Here is a 17874-nt window from a genome sequence, read left to right as displayed (position 1 = left end):
TGTATGACGTAATAACGTTAAAATATCTTGTCAGAATGTGGAAAAAAAACATAAAAATTCTGATGTGGCAGAACTATGCTTCAATGCCACAGTAGTGATAAATAAATGTTCTGCAGTAAAATTACATTATTTGCCTCAGTTGTAGTGTAGTAGATGTGTAAAGTGTCAAGTGATAAGAAAACACTCAGCTACAGATACCTCAAATTCAACACATTAATATCCTGTAAAGACCTTTATTTTGAAAAACAATCCGGAAGTGTCTCTCTGCATGATGTCAGCTGTTGTGTGTGGTCAGCTGTTGAAGTTAGATTGTGCTGAGAGGCAGGATGCAGCTCAGTGTGTGTGTGACTGCAGGCTGAGTAACACACGCTGTCCTCCTCAACACACACACTCCTGAAAACACACTTTAATTCTACTTTTCTCTCACACACACTCCATCATGGATCTGGACCCGGCAGTCGTCATCCCGGCGATCATTTTCACCGTCGTTGCGATTTATTTCGCTTCAACATACCTGAACAAGAAGCCCACCGCTTCCTCCTCCACAGCCGCGAACAAGAAGCCCAAAGTCGGCTACGGGGACGACATCCCTCCGTCCAGAGCTCTGGGACAGCAGCTCCGAACCGAGCCTGAAGCCGCCCCGCGGCCACAACCTCCAGCTCCGGCTGAGAAGATCCAAGTTACGGTAAGATCCATCTTTTATGATTAGTTTATCGGTGTATAAAATATCCAATAGTAACATGGATACCGATTTAAAGTTACCGCAATTATTGTATCGGTATTTTTTTTCCAGACAAATCAACACTTTTTTATCATTAGTTTACTTTTTTTTTTTTTTTTTTTTTTTTTTTACCAACAAAAGCTGAAATAAGAAAGAAAAAAACTATTTCTGTGTGCACCAAGGGGGCCCAAGGAAGCCTACTATATAGAGGCTATAAAATAGGCTATTTAAAAATGCAAAATAAATAAAATAGGCTAGATAAAGATTTAAAAAAAAATTAAAAAAAATCATGTACTCACATGTACAAAAAAGTGAGAAAATTACTCTGAATTCCTAAGATTAAAAGAAAAATATTGAATTTGTGGTGACATTTAAGACTTATGTATTTTTAATGAGTGTATTTCAAATATTTCAGATTTTTCTGTAAAAGTTAATTGTTTATTCAGTCTTTGGACTAAAGTGTTGACATGACTCAGCCAAGTGGTTCCATGTTGCAGCTCTTGATATTTTATAGGAGAGATTTGATTAGGGCCAGTGGTGGACCATTTGGCACCCAAGGCAAGGTTCCTATGGTTCCCAACCACCCAAAACAAAACAAGTATTATCTTTTATATTTTTCTGTATTTTTACACACAAGAACAGGAGTTATTGAGGAATCAACACAAAGAAACAACTTAGCTAACAAACAATGATAATAAATAGCAAACAATGAATGAATATGGTATATGCTAATTTGCAAATTTTGACTTTTTTTATTTAAATTGAATTTATTGCAGTGCAATCAGATGACCTTTGGCTTGTCATTTTCTTTTACTCAAATACGCTTGTCATACACTCCACTCAGCTACACCCATGTTTCCAGTGCTCTACATGTTTTGTTACTCTCACTGAAAATATAAATGTAAACTGCACTGCCAGAACCAGAGGTGGTAGGGAGTGTTAGCATTGGATTTTAGGATTATTTTTCACTTTTCAATGGAATTTTTTGTCTTTTTTGTCAGTTCCTAGATGACAGACCTTGATGACAGGCCACTGATTAAGATTTAACGATTAAACAATTAATCACTGAATTCAACCATTGATGTAATGCAGAATGCATTGTATTACATACATCAATGCATCTTATCATCATAGAATAACAACAATAAGTATGTTATAAGTATGTTATTAATAACACATATATCAAGGTAATTATACTGTATTCTGTGGTTTAAATGTTAAAAGGAAGAGCTCCATTTCCTGAGCCACATTCTCACAAAAATATACTGCACATGCAGACATAGGGCCTAATAATACTGCTAAAATACTTTCATTTAAGTACCGTAGACCATCAGTGTTTTTAATCAAAGAATCAACTATTGGATAGATTGTTATGAAATATCGTTCAGCATTCATGTTCTTCCAGATAAAATGTAATAACCCTTGTGATCCTTTTGACTTTTCATGAAGCACCATCATGAGGTTAACATTTTTAAGTTTCCAATGCTTTTGATTATCACCAAATACTTGCAGAACTAATGGCCTTCCCATCAGCCTCTGCTGTGCTTTGTGTTTACAGCGTATTAGCCACTGTTAGCATGCTACGGTAAAAATTATACTGACTCATTAGCATGTTAGCATTGTCACTGTTAGCCTGTCAGACTGCTAATAGGGCCTAACGCTAACAACCAAAAGATAAATAAAAACATAATTGTTGGTTTTTGTTTGGTATTTTAAAACTTTAAAAAGCACTGCGTTTTATTTTTTTTAATAATCTGCAGGGTTTTTTTTCTTGATGTAATCACTGGAAAATGCTGGAAAATGGCAAAGAAAGCTGGAAGAAGGTTTCGTTGTACGATGCGACGTGCGCCTCCGTGGCCTCCATGGATGCTGCCATTGTTGTGTGACGTCAGACCGCTGATGTCAGAGTACATGGATTTGCCTCGAGTTCACAAATAGGAACTCTGACTTTGATTTGTGTTTCATTTTGTAGAAGGTCAGAATATCATGACTTCTGAGTTGTCTGGAACGTAGAATTACAGCCAGTGTTTGGTGCAGGAACATGGCAGACTTTTCCATATCTAGAAAAGCTCATTCTAAGGTAACAATAACACAAGGATTCTTAGTACACTGTAAGGAAAACACACTTACAAATATTATATACTATTTCTGCAGATAGATACCCCTAAATTCTACACAGTGGACTTTTAAGAAAATAACTTGATAATTTGCATCCTCAGTTTGAAGTTCATCTCTTTGATCACATTTTGGCATCTTTATGGTTGATGTTTGGATGCCTGATGCCCAAATATAGTCACTGCCTTTTCCTTATGCAACAGCTGATTACTGGTTTTGCTTGTGCACACAGTGATAGTCTTGATGTTTTGGGAGCTCAGTGTCCACTCTTCTGGTGCATTTGCATGTTTGCTGATGTTACTGTGATTATAAGCGAACATGCAAAATCAGGTTTTGTTGGCAGCAGTAGGACAGTTAGTCTTCAGAGGTCGGTTGGCATGTTGACCCTCATTTGTCTGACCTTTTTCCAGAGCCTTTAAAAAGCCTGAAGAATGTGCCCACCGCTGCTGTAACATGCGACGCACTGAGCATCTATATTTGGTGGCCAACATGACTCCTATATTTACACCTGTGTATGTTCATGGTGTCACATGTCTGAAATGGACTCTGCATGGAGAGGTGGAGATGGGTGTGACGCCTCCATGGCTTCATGTGATGTTTGAACTGTCATTTCATCCTGCTGATTCAGGCTGAACGTGCTTATGATTCAATACTGTGAACAGGGAGCTTCTCCTAAGAGTATTTCTTTCAATTTTCAACATGTTTTTATTGGTTTCTACAACATAGAAACATTAAAGTCTGCTGGATGATTTAACTAGACTAAAGGTCAGGGGTTGGCAACATTTTTGTATATGAAGTACCATTTTTTAATTTTCCTGGTAATCAGTTTACCATATCAATACATTGTCAAACGCTTGTTCCTAAAAATGCTCCATAAAAACTTTTGCTATGTTCTCACCTTTTGTTGTTTAAGGCACTGACTTTAAGCATCAACATGGTTTGTCATTCACATCCACACTTTCATCAAGTACTATGCTAAAGTTTGAAGACTTTCTGTTTTGTGTGTATTTCCGTCCTTTTGTGTCATTCTTATTCCCCTCACTTAATTCTGAGGTTTTTCTGGGGTCTCTCCATGAGTTATTTTTTTTCTCAGCCGCAGTTTGTTGAGTTTGAGTCACAGGATGGATAATTGATCTGTTACTCTAATCAGGACTGAGGTGTAGTTGCTCCAGGGGGAAAGAAAGCAAACTTTTAGACCCAGCACAATGAACGTTAAGTTTCGCTTTCACTGCGCCTGACGTTCTGCTGCTCTGTGCCCAGAGTACATGTACAATGAAAAGAAGAAGGGCAGGCTATAGGCTTGGGTGGTATTTAATAATTCATACTTTCATACCTTCCTTAAATTTCACTGGGGTGTGCGGTATGACGGTAAAAGTGTGCCGTGCTTAACCCCCCCCCCAACAGCAGGTATGCTACTTTAAGCTTTTTCTGACTAAGAAATACACAAGAGAAACCCCACAAGTGTTATCTATTTTTATATTTCAAACTGGGAATTTCAACTGTACACCTTTTGAATTCAACTTTCTCTCGGTCACAGAACACTGGCGAGACTAAATTATCTGGTTAACTCATCATAAAACATACTTAATTCAAACTCGACAGAAACAAGATAAAACACACCCAAACCATCTTGGTTACTCTTACTAGTAATCTAGTTAGTAAGTCCACTGTTCCCACATAAAATATGCTGTTTTTCCCCACAGTCTCTCTCTGCCTGCCGGCCACCGGCCAATTACAGTATGTAGCTTCTCCCCCCACCACTAGATGTTATGATGTTCAGCTCAGTTGCCTGTTCCACCAGTAGAGATCAGAGACTGAGCTCTGGTGGTGCGTGCTGTGCACTTCATACAATGAGTTTAATAGAAAGAAGAGCGCCTGTATTTATGACAGTATTGAAGAACATACCGCCAGGATTTCTTAATACCTTGGTATACCCTTAATACCATGATACTGCCCATGCCAGGCTCTGTGGAATCTAATAATAGCTCCTAATGAAAGGGGCAGCTCCAAAAATAGAAAACAATAGGTGATGGCAGATTTTGTTATCATGGCGGGCAGCCACAAATAAATAATGTATGGGAAACCTTGCACCTGAGCATTCCAAACAATTCTTGCATACTTATTGCTTGTGTGACATTAGTAAGCTATAGCATGCAAACGGAGGCATGTGTGCCTCCCCAAGGTTGCCAACCCCTGCTATAAGTTAATGTTCTGATCATCAGTTTGGAAAGGGCGAAAACATGAAAATAAACTCAACAAAAAATGCAATTGTTTATTAATAACAAATAATTGTTCCACCGCCAAGCAAGTAGTTCTTCAGCAATATTTACAAGAATTATTAATTTAATTTAATTTTTAAATTTATTTGAGAGGGGACAAGTTCATGTACATCACCAAACAGCTGACATGACATGATTGATATCACCGGATTCCTTAAACCTTCTAGATTCAAATGATACAATATCATCATCACTCAAGCCTTAAAACTCAGCCCAGTAAAGTCTCTTAAAGACAGTAATGGCAGCCAGCGCTTAACGCGATTTTAAAAAATTGACGCGTTAATTATGGACCTTGTTGGCATTGCAGTTAACACGTTAACGCTGACAGCCCTAAAACTGACCGATTTAGGCAGTGGTAGACCAGCAACTCCTGTGTTCTGTGAGGTAAAATAAATATTTTTGTCAAGGTGTCTGGGGGCTTTGAAGAGAGCAATATAACCGCTTCAGTTTCCTATTAGAATGGGCGATCGGATGGCAAGGTAAAGTGTTGAAAGTATTCTAAATTTAGCGCACACTTAAACTGATATGGATTGTTTTACTTGGCTATTTTGCTGCTTATCCTTTTTTTCCTAGCGCTTGATTCTTTTTATTGACTCTATGGTAAAATATTATCATGAAAAACAGAAGTGATGGCAGTAAATCCTTGAGAACTGGCAATTGGACCACATAACGTACTGTGGGTTGTAAAAAGGAACTGTCATGTTGGTCTAAGCCAAATACTGTATAAAGCAGCCCTTTTCTCAGCACTGTAAAGGTATCATGAACATAAATCTTGTGGCTAAAAACTTGAGTTACGCCCTACTCTTTCTCTGATAACGTTATCCTAAACACCGAGAGGTTGCCCTTACTGTCTGTCACATACAGCAGCAGCAGCATGGTATATTTTTCTTTGTGTAAATGTCCACATAAAGGAGGTCTCTGTCTTTGTGACCCCGTGGAGCAGAAACACAAAGAGTCTTGTTCATCTGTTATGACTGAAGCTGTGTGGGAGTCAGAGCAGTTGGCCTGTAGCCGCACAGCAGCAGCAACACAGTGTCACACACAAAGTCAATTATTTCTGCATGTTTTATTAGACTTTTTTTAAATTTAAAAGTTCAATTGAAAGTCACACACAGATCAACACTGAAGTCTGTATGGTATATCTATACAACTCTGCTAGTGACACTTTGAATTTCAGCATATTTGGCCAGAAATAAGAAATGAAAATCTGTTTTGTCCATGTATGTCCGAGATCAAGGACTCATTTAAATAATGACTATGGATTTAATGGGAAATCTGCCTCCATTATTAGCATGAAAGAATAAGTTAGATTCTGCACAGTAGCTTAAAATCAGTTTCATCTGCTGGACTGCAAGTATCTAGTAATACACTCAAGGTTCTCCAAACATTAAAGATGACAGACAATGTTCATTTTCAGGTTCATACTTGTGTTTAAAGATTTTACTAGGACATGTTTACATGCTTTAATGGCCAAAATACACTTTATTTTCCTCATGCTGTCTGTGCTGGAGCACCTGTATTCAAATTCTGTCTGTAACGCTTCGTTTAGTGCCTGTCTCTTTCAGAGCCCCTCCTGAAATGGCCCAGTCTGCCCTGATTGGTCAGCATTTCTGGATCCTCTGTATCCAGTGTTGCCAGTGTTTGGTGACTTGTTGCTATATTTAGCAACTTTTCAGACCCTCTTGGCGGTTTCATTTCTAAAAAGCAGGTAGCGGCAAATTCACTGACTTATTCAGACCATCAGGAATAAAGAGAGAAATATATTATGATTCATTACCACGCATGCTTCTCAGAGAAATCGCAGTCCACAGCTGTTTCGAGAGTCGCTGGGGGAGTTCAATTGTGGCAACTTTGGTTAAGGTGAGGCTCTCGCTCTCTGCAGTGGAAGTACAAGGAAGTGTTGCACTGTAGTATAAGCACCATCGCTCTCATAACATTTCAAATTTTTGCTAAAGATTTTTCTGTTGAATGTTATTCAGCAAAGTATTAATGCTTCCATAAATGTGCAATGATGTCACCAATATGCAAATGAGCGTATGACATCATTTTGCGAGCTAGTGTTAGCTACTTTCATTGGAAAAGACTTGGCAACACTGACTGTACCTCAGCTTCTCTGCACTGTTGTTGCAGCCAGACAATAATTGTAATAATTGTATATCGTATAGTGTAGTATCATCCAAAATCTGAGAAATTCACAGCATCACTAACCAAGTTAACATGTTTAGCTGATGTTAGCATGTAGCTACATGTATGTTAGCATTGTTCTTGCAGTTGGGGAATGACTGACGAACAGCAGCACTTTTCACCATGAATTTTTTACAAGGAAAAGCTTCCAAACACAACTGGACATAATCCAGAAGGAATATGATCCCAAATTAGAAAGAAATTCACAACATTGGCAACCAGGTTTCCATGTTATCCTGACATTTTCTTGTAGCTAAACATATGCTCATATGCTAGTATTTTACGTGCACAAAGGGAATGAAACTTTGTACCATTAAAAATACCAGTAAAAGCTTCTCAACAGTAATGGACTTGTTGCAGCAGGAATATGTTTCAAATTTTATTACATTGGCAACCAAGATTACATGTTTCTCTAAAGTTAGCATGTAGCTACATGTAACAGTGTAGGTTTCGTAATATAAACACTTGCAGTAGTGTGCCTGGAGCAGATGACCATATCAATAAATCTGACACACTATGATGTCATACTGTAGCCAGTGTTCACAGCGGTAGAAAACCTGTGTTTTTTTGTTTGTCTGTTTTTACTTTACACACATTTAACTCTTTATTTGAAACAAAAAACATGTTTAGTATGAATATCCTTCACAGTAACACTATATATAAGGCACAAGAAAACAAGGAAAGCATATTAGGTCCACTTTAAACTTTTCCACCCTGCAGTGTTTTCGTGGTTCTGAGTTTAGGCTGTTTTCAGTGCCTGGCTGTGGCAGCTTCCTGTTTACAGATTTACTGCCCTGCATGCTTAACGTATCACTGCGATCAGAGCCGGAGCCCAATCTGGCTCCTTGACATTTATGTGCTTAGCATGTTGTACTGTTCCTACTCCTAAAGTTACAGCTGTTCTACTTCCAACTACCTCTGCCCACCCTGCAACCTAAAAAGGCAGAAGGACACAAAGCTGCATGTTAGTGCCGTTAACCTTTGTTTTTGTTTTTATTTTTAACAAAGTTACATGATGTGGGCTGTTATTCACCTTAACAAATAATAAATGTGCTAATGTTGTAATTATTTAGTAAAGTGGCATAACATCCACACATAAAATGGTAGAATTAGTCAGTCATACAAGACTGTTTATCGTTTCCTCTCCCTCCTCATTCTTTGTAAATGACCACAGTGTTGCTCGTTGCGATGCAGCTCTCCATAAATGGAGATGTGAGTGTGAACACATGAATGCAGGTTTGAAGGAGGAAAGATGGTGTTTGAGCAGCTGCTCCTCTTACCAGCACAGAAGTGGAGGTAGTTCTATTTAAATGCATGTTTCTATGTCATGTTATATATCATAAAGTCTGTCAAAGTGTAAATATACATACAAAAAAAATCAGGGGTTTTTTTGCCATTTTTATCAAATAAACCCCCCAAAATTAGATATCAGAATTGCAGAGCGCCCAAATATAACTACAATATATCTGTTTAAATCTACTTTTAACAGTGGAAAATACATTTGTCATATCTCTAATATGTTGTAGTCACATTGTTATAGATCTGAAATATTTTATATTGTCTCCAAAGTGTATTTGCAATGATCCCAAAATTGGACTCTGTAACACAAGTTGTTTATAATTTCCTGGTATTTTTCATATGCTCACTCTTTTAATAATGACCCTTGAATGTCTTTGTCTCTCAAAATGTGTTATATGGTCACCATATTTTTTACTCAGTGAATTTTATGCAGCCCCCCCAATTTGTCATGTGTCATAGTTCTCCAGTGTTTTTTAAAATGAAATACCAAAATATAAAAGCTTGCATGTTTTTTTTCTTACCAACCCCCGAAACTGAAAGACAAACTATATATAAAATTCAAATCAAACTATACAGCAAGCAAACCGTAAAATAAATCAAAATATAAGCATAAATACTCACACAAACATTCATATAAACAAATAGATGTATACATTAGTCGCAGTTTGCTTTGAATAAGAATCAGTTATGGAAGCATACATAGTTTGTGCTTTTATATAGTATGTTAGAAATGGTTGCCATGTCCTGTAATATATATCTGTAGAGCCACCAAGCGTCCACATTATTTTCTCTAAGTGTAAAAAATTAAGCAGTAGTAAGCAGTATGATTAGTATGCAGTGGGTGTTGCCTGTGTGGGGTTCACAGACCTCTTGTCTCTTTGGGTTTTTACCCGACTGTGATCAGGAGTGTGTCACAAACTCATTGAGCTGTTGTCTGACATACCTCTCCTGGTATTTCCCCCCCGGCCTGGCCCAGTTCCTGCCTCTCCTCCTCCCTCTGAAGCCCGGCCCAGCCCGGTACGGTCCAGCCCAGCCGAGTCCAGCCTGGCTCACAACTCCTCTGCTCCTCAGAGCTCAGAGCTGTTTGGCCAGGCATCAAATCCAGGAGAAAACAATGGCTTCATATCACAACATCCCAACTAATTCCTCCTCTGTGGTGATTTCACTCTGACCACCACCACCACCACCACCACACCCTGTCCTAACTCTGCCTCTGACCCACCCATCAGGGCACATCCTGGCATTTCTGTGGTCTTCTTTTGGGCCATGATAAAGGACTTATTTAGGAAACAGAGGAGAAGAGTTTATAGTGACAGAAAGAGAAGATTCAGAACTAATTAAAGGCTTTAGCCAATAGCAGCTCTTTTAAGTAATAACAGCCTGAAAAACAGCACAGAGCACAAATTGCTCTTCTTTTGTTTATGTGACGGAAACCAACCAGGCTGAGCTCTTTTATTAATTAAACTACCCCCAAAATTAGGTGATTTCATCTTAACTTCAACACACCCAGGTGAAACTAATCCAACACAGAAATATGTCTGTACAAAACACGTTTTAATTGTTTATTTAAGTCTTAATCTAAAGACTTTAAAACTTCTTTCTTTGCCCCCTACAATAACTTCATAGAGCTGAAACCTGGAATAAAGACCAACTTTGCTATAACAAGAAAATGTTCGAGCTGGGGTAGGCAGTTTTCTTTTAGTGGCATAGTAAACTCTGAGCATAATGCAGTTCAAGTGTTCAGAGAGAAAAATCCACTTCTGCATCTTTTTTGGCTCTGTTTTTAGGCTTTAGATAATGTAGCCTGTGACAGAAGACTTTGGCCAATCACAGATCATTTCATGGAGAGGGTGTTCCTACTGAATGTTTTACAATTGCAGATGGATGTGAACATTCCTCCAGATGTTAAAAAACTTATTCAATGATAGAGAATCCCTCAGAGAAAGTTGCTATTCCAGTATTGGTAACAACTGCCTACACTGCTAAGCAACCTAAAAACAAAAAGGAAGACAGACTTATCAAATAATATCCAAAGGAGAGAATGAAAGTCAACCATCAAGTCAATAATTTATTTATCATATGGAATTATATAAGGTACAACTCCAGTGAAATGTAATTCAGTAGCTCCTATATGCCTGCAGATCAGCATATAGAAAAGAGTCACCTGGTTGAATGGCACTGTCCAGGATTTAGCCAAGTTTTGGTGAATCAAAGGATATTGCAGTTCCTGATATCCTGTTGGAAACTGTTGGTACAAAGGTCGACCAGTTTATTTTCCAACGCCTCTACAACGGCTAGCGGGATGCTAGTTTGGCTGATGTCCATTCTTCTCCATCTTTTCTATTATGTCTACTGATTTTTACATTTGAAAACCATAACCTGGTTAACCAGCAGCTAGCTAGAAGTAGACAGAGTTTACAGACAGATGAGTTGATATCCTCATCCTGATGGTTGACTTACAGCCACATGCCAACGTCGTCCGAACCAACCACAAAAGGCACCGCCAAAACTTGCAAAATAGGCATAAGAACCTTAATTTAGCACACATGACTTGACTGAAAACGCCTACATCATTATCATCATCATCATCAAAAAACGCAATAAAACACCTGTCAACATCTGCGAAGCGTCCCGTTTTCTCTGTTCCTGTTTCCCTGCAGACAGTCCTGCAGACGTTTCCCTGCAGAGAACAGAGTCGATCCTGTTGTCTCTTCAATAAATTGAGGCGGCGTCAGAGAGCTGAAGTGGAGATAAAGCAGAGAGCTGAGGGAACAATGAGGCTGTGTTCAGATAGAGAAACAGAGCAGAGAAGGACGCTCTCTGACACAGCAACGTCACATCACATCACCCTCTGTACTGCTGCGTGCTTCTGGTATTTATTCCTTAGCAAAATACCTCAAGTGTTAAATTCATGCCCTAGATTTTCGGTAACTTTTATAAAAATACGTTTATGTTTCATTTATGTTACGTTTGTTGAAACTGACACTAAATCCACACAGTATTACATGAGACAGATAGTGTGTGAAAAAAAAATCAAATCTCTCCTTCCAATCATGCTTATAACGGCATTTGCTAGAATCTACCGCCACTCACAAAAAACAACCAATCAGTGCCAAGGAGTCTCTACCGCAGCTGTCAATCACTGCTCGTGCAGTCAAACTGTGAAACTATGCAGCACTGACCAAATATGAATCAAGATTCTGTTACTGCATTGCTTAGTTATTGACTCAAATGTTCTCAGAAACATATTTTATTGTACTGTTTAGCTGTAAAATGAGAGTGTTTGCTCTGGCCAGTGGGTGATGCTTTGTTTTCAGATTCACTCAGTATGTTTACATGTTTTTAGAAAAAGTCCAAGTATTGTGTCAGTCCAACTAAAACTAAACTTTCATATGTAAACATGATAGTCCAACTAAAATTATGCCAAGTTCAGTCTCTCAAAGTCAAACTAACACACCCAGATAATGTGGTTCGGGGTATATTTACTCTTTCATGTATCAATCGGATCTGAACCAGCCCAGGCGTTCTGCACATGCTCCATAGTCCCCCACACCAGGCTTTGAAATGCTAACCGATTTCTGGGTTTTAGGACTCATTCCTGGGGTTCTATGTTTCTGCTTGTAAAACCCAAGGATGTATAAAGAGAACTGGATACGGCATTGGACATTTCATAGTGAGTTGCATAGTTGCGCATGAAGCCAAAAAAGCTCTTTTAGCCGCCACATGGCTTGCTTCCACCAGCCATGAAGATTACTACACATTTAGCGCTCCAATAAACTGTATGGTGAGAGAACTAAAGAGAATTAAATCGTGCAGCTTTTCTATACTTTAAAATGTTATCAGATTGAATGGATCGAACCCAATCGTGTGAAACGAGTCATTTTTCAGGGGCTGTGATGGGAAGAAGTGTTATTCGGCCCAGTGACATCACGTGATGGAACCTGATGTTGCATGTTTGCCCACTATGTAAAATTGTCTTCAGTTGTTGCTGTGGGACCAACCTATGTGGTCGTAATTTGGAGGAGGACAGTCTCTGACAACGTTACCCATGAAGCTTCTGTAAAGCAGCACACCTCTGTTCACTATAGTAACAATAATAGAAGTGAAATGCTGTCAGCTCTGTGCGAACAGCTTGCTGATTTCACATGGCTGGCCTCAGGCTCTTCACCAACTGGAGCTGCTTCATCTTTAGTGTTTGTTCAGGTTGTTCCCTAAATTCTCCCCATGCCAGGAGATCTGATGCCCGTCCTCTACACCCTGTTAGAGCTAAAATGGCTTTTAGGAGGGAAGCACTCAGTGTAATGTTACCAATTGGGATATATTTACCTGGAAACGCTCTCAGAGGTCGTGAAGGCCAGCATGACTCAGACTAATTACAACACAGCTCTCAGACCTTTCAAATTGCATCTGACTTTTGAATAGTTTTTTCAATCCTTTCAGTTTGACATTTGGGTAGATACTGTGATTTTTCTACTTTATATTGATTTTATTCATCAGATCTTGATTTATTGTTTTAATGTCTTGATTTTGTATTAAATAATCTTAAATTTAGTGTAATTGCCCTGATGTGCAATCTCATAATCTTGTGTTGGTATCTTTGTATTACAAACCATTGTGTCATAATCTTGACTCAGTATTTTGTAATCCAGATTTACTCTTTGGAAATCTTGATATAGTATTTTATAATCCTGATTACTCTGCGGAATTATTTAATATTTTATAATCCTGATTTACTCTCTTATGATTTTGATTTTGTATTTTATAATCCTTAATTACTCTTAATAATTTAAAGAGAAGAAAGAGAAGTGGGGTGAGTAAAATAAAAAAGTGAGTAAAATAATTTACTCACTTTTAATCTTGATTTAGGATTTTAGAATCCTGATTAACTCTCATAATCTTAAATGTAGTACTTTATAGTCTTGCTTTACTCTCTTGTGATCTTGATTTCATGTTCTATGATCCTGAGTTACTCTCTGTTAATCTTGATTTAGTATTTTATAATCCTGATTTACTCTCATGATCTTGATTTAGTTTATATGATCCTATTTTTTATTTTTATAATCTTGTTTAAGTATCGCATAATCTCGATTTACTATGTTATACCAGTATTAGATTTTTTTTCTTTACTACAATTTAAATTTGAATTTGCCATTAGTAGTTTTACTTTAATTTTCTTTGATTTAAACAGTTTTTCATTTTCCTGGCAGGCATGGCCTTCCATAATTTGCTCTAATGAGACTTGTTTGATTCATTATCAAAAGGTCACTGGCTAAAAGGATAACATTTCACATGATGATCTCATGAAGGACTTACTCACCCAGTTAACACAGGATATTAGAGCAGTTAAGGCCAGCAGTTCGAGTTTGGCCTTGGTTTTGGCTAGAAATACAGTTTATCATCCTGCTGACTCATAAAATGATTTAATGACCCTGCATTTAGCATCGTGACACAGAAAACTTTGTTTAAGCGAGTCGGCTCTTTGGTGTTGAGATTATTTTCGTGTTTCATAGCTCAGGAATTCAGAGGCTGAGGAAAGGACTAAATGGATGCCAATCCAGTTAGAGGGTGTGAGGGAGGGCGGCTGTCGGATTAACAGACCAGGCAGAGGACAGATGGTTTAATACAGTCAGACCTGATGCATTTCACTGTCTGGCCTCCCCTGGTGCACCAGTTGTCACTGTAGTGAGTCATCAGTAGCAGAACTGTGGCGTCTGTCCGGGTCCAGGCTGGGTTTGACTGATTGGACCAGACAATGCAGTCTCTTTTCTGAGAAAAAAAAATCTCCTTCTGTTCCTGCCTTTTTTATTAATATTTGATGTCAAATACACAAAGACTCAAGTTCATTTTGGTTTGACATTTTGGAAAACGCATTGTGTTTGTGTCAGTTTCATCCCTGTGATTCTAGTAACATTACAGAGATAAGATGTGTTTAGCCTAGCTTAGCACAAAGACTGGAAGCAAGGGGAAATTATGATCCAAGATAGAAGGGACAAAAAATGGGACCTAGAAGGGGCCTAGAAGCTAACTCTAAACCAAAGAGACCTAAGGCACAGCGATGTAGAAGCTATCGCAAAGTCAAAAGGGACCAAAGCTAAAGCAAACTAAGCTTACTATAAGACAAAAGGACTTTGAAGCCGTCTCAAAGCTAAAGGGACCCGGAGGCAGAATAGAAAGGACCAAAGCTGAAAGGACTGAGAAGCTAAAGGCACATGCAAACTAACTCTAAGTCAAAGGGACCTAAGGCAGGGGACCGAGAAGCTCACTTTAAGATAAAGGGACCTAAAAGCTGACTGTCAGCTACAGGGACCTAAAAGCTAACTCTGAGCTACAGGGACACAAGGTAAGGATGTAGAAGCTGACTCTAAGCTCGAAAGGGACCAAAGTTAAAGGGAACCAAATTAACTATTGCTAAAGGGACTTAGAAGCTGACTTTTAGTGAGAAGGGACCAAAGCTAAAGGCGATGAAGCTAACTAATCTAGAGGGCCCAAAACTAAAGGAATTTAGAAGCTGACTCCAAGCTAAAGGGACCAAGAGGTTAACTCTAAGCTAAAGAGACTAGCTAACTCTAAGATAAAGGGACCTAGTAACCAGTTTAAGGGACCTCGAAGCTAAAACAAAGAACTAAGGGGACCTAGTACCAAGTGGTTACCTCCAGGTCTAGTACATGAAGCCAATGGAGAAGTGCCTGCAATCTTTGTAATGGTTAGCAGGGGGGCGACACTTGATTTATTACCTCAATAAAAATTGTGGCATAAAATTTAATTTTATGCCACAATTATGATTTATGCCACAATTATGAGCCAAACTATGTACATTTTTGCTGTGATTTTTAAGTAATGATAAAAGATGTATTCCTTTTCTTTCCTATTTTTATTTTTAAAAATATTTAACAAAAACCTCAGTCAGAAGATGTAACACCACAGAGGCTGATGGCGAAATCAGATCCTCTGCTCAAATGTCAATCTGTGCCCACTCAGCACTTCACAAAAGACACAGCAGGTGCGTCTGTACGAGCCATCAGGGAGGTCGGCCATTGAAAAAAAAATGGGCAGATATATATACCGAAAATGTGAGCTGTCAGGTGTCGTGGAGAGGACAGGTCGGTGGACGCTGAAGAGGGTTTTATTTGTCCTGCTGTCAGCTGCAGGCGGTGGCTGATCCTCAGCGAAGAGCTGCAACTGACAGCAGTGACTCCCACGCAGCATTAGTCTGTCAGAGGTCAGAGATGAGTAGTCAGAGTTCTCACATCACTGGTGTAGTGGAAGGTATACACACGGGGTATGCCCACTTCTCTTTATGGTTGTTGACAGTTTACCCACCTATCAGCCAAAAACCCTCTGGTGGGTGCTGTTGCAGCAAAATCAGCTGCTCAGATCAACTTTCATCTTTATCTCTGACAGAAAATAACTGGTTCAAAACCTCTTTTTCTTTCCAGCCTGTCCCAGAGCCAGTAAAAGAACCAGAGCCTGTACCAGAACCAGTCAAAGTACCAGAGCCAGAAGTTGCTCCAGAACCAGTCAAAGTACCAGAGCCTGTACCAGAGCCAGAAGTTGCTCCAGAACCAGTCAAAGTACCAGAGCCTGTACCGGAGCCAGAAGTTGCTCCAGAGCCAGTTAAAGTACCAGAGCCCGTACCAGAACCAGTTGAAGTACCAGAACCAGTCACTGTACCAGAGACTGTGCCAGAACCAGAAGTTGTTCCAGAACCGGTTGCAGCAAAAGAAGTAGCTGCAGTACCAGAACCAAACTCAGAGCCAGAACCTGTACCAGAACCAGCTGCAGTCCCAGAACCTGTATTGGAACCCGAACCTGTCCCGGAAACAGTTGCAGTGCCTGACCCAGAGCCGGTGGTTGAGTCCAATCTGGTATCTGAAGAAGTCGAGCAGCCTAAACCTGTGGAGGGGTCCTTACCGGAGCTTGTCCCTGGATCTACAGAGGAGCGCCAGCCAACTCCTGAACCTATTGTAGAGGAGTCATTTGAGCCTAAACCAGAACCAGAAATTGTCCTGAGCAATGGTAGGTCTGCTGTTAGTTTATTTATCTGTTGCCCTCTGATCAATGCATTTGTGCAAACAATGGAAACATTTGAGTATATTAACTTTTTCTAAGGATGTGCCGTATATGTCATACTCCAAGTATCTACAGAGTACTCCTACTTTGCCACAGAGTCACAGTAATGGACTCATTAACTGGATCAGGTGTCACCCAGGTGTGACTTTCTCCTGCTTTTTGCCTTTAAATATCTAGTCCTCTATAGTGATTGAGCCATTTGAAAAGTAGTTAAACAATGGTTACTAACCAAGTACTATATACCATCCTGCATCCGCTCATCTTCACCACATCACGAACTGTATGCTTTGGGAGAGTGAGCTCAGGGTTGGGGACAGTTGTGAGACTGCCCCAGCTGAACATCATTGACAATGACAGGGCTAATTGTTAGCATCACAGAGTTAACATTACATGGTGTGAGTTTGTTGGGATCATTTAACAGCTTTTTGTTGGATGTTAACTGCCACTGCCTTTTTTTAAGCTTATCTTCTCACATTTTAAGAGGTTAAAGGTACCTAGTTCCAATACCCAGCCTCAATAGTCCACCTGCAGACATAAATGTGGCTCATTTTAATTGTGCAACAGCAGTGACACAATTAGCAGCCCAAAAAGTGTTTTTTTTTCTTCTTCTTTTTTATCTTTCTATTCTATTCTATTCTATTTCTATTTCTAGATAGTGAGTAGGGAGCACTGAATGAGTGAATGATTTCAGACTATTTATATATTTAAATATTTAGGTCATCAGTGGGTCAAACAATGGGCACAGAGCTGAGTCACAGACAGTGTCCTTTCCCAAGTACTACAAGTACTTCCATTAGCTAAACACAACTCTGTCAGTGTAGGGACACAGTTTAGAAAGAGCCCTGTACACACAACTTTATTTCACTAACAATGCAGTGGCAAACATAACCGTCATACTACTTTTACTACCTATTTATACTTGCACACACCCTAGTATACATATGTAGTACATTTTATTGTTTTTTATGAAAACATACCAATTTTTTATTTAATTTTATTCCTAATTATATTTCACTTTTATTCTATTTTTCTATTTTACATAATATTACTGTATTTACTTATTTTTATTACATGTTATAGATATTATATTCTATTTTTTCTGTTTTTATCATATAAAATCTTTCAAATTTGTTTTTATATTTTAACTTCTGCACTTTTTATATTTTATGTTTTCTATTCTACATTTTACTTTTTCTTTACATTTTT

The 17874-nt window shown here is 38.8% G+C and overlaps 1 protein-coding gene across 5 annotated transcripts in view; it reads left to right on the top strand.

Moving 5' to 3' along the window:
• The first annotated feature begins 317 nt into the window (after positions 1-317).
• The window catches only part of LOC121956378 (uncharacterized), a 30205-nt gene continuing 12648 nt past the window's right edge, over positions 318-17874 (top strand). For 4 of the 5 annotated variants that reach the window (XM_088069059.1, XM_088069057.1, XM_042504557.2 and 1 more), the window contains exons 1-2: positions 318-685; positions 16035-16614. In XM_088069059.1, the coding sequence (XP_087925185.1) occupies positions 440-685; positions 16035-16614 (826 nt within the window). In that variant the 5' untranslated portion in view covers positions 318-439. The remainder of the gene's footprint in view (positions 686-16034; positions 16615-17874) is intronic. The other variant, XM_042504559.2, reaches the window with a different exon arrangement.

The sequence above is a fragment of the Plectropomus leopardus genome, chromosome 18, assembly GCF_026936395.1.
Source record: "Plectropomus leopardus strain MGB_pleo_1.0 chromosome 18, ASM2693639v1, whole genome shotgun sequence".
NCBI lineage: Eukaryota > Metazoa > Chordata > Actinopteri > Perciformes > Serranidae > Plectropomus > Plectropomus leopardus.
The sequence above is the reverse complement of the archived record's forward strand: the minus strand, read 5'-3'. Positions and strand labels throughout refer to the sequence as shown.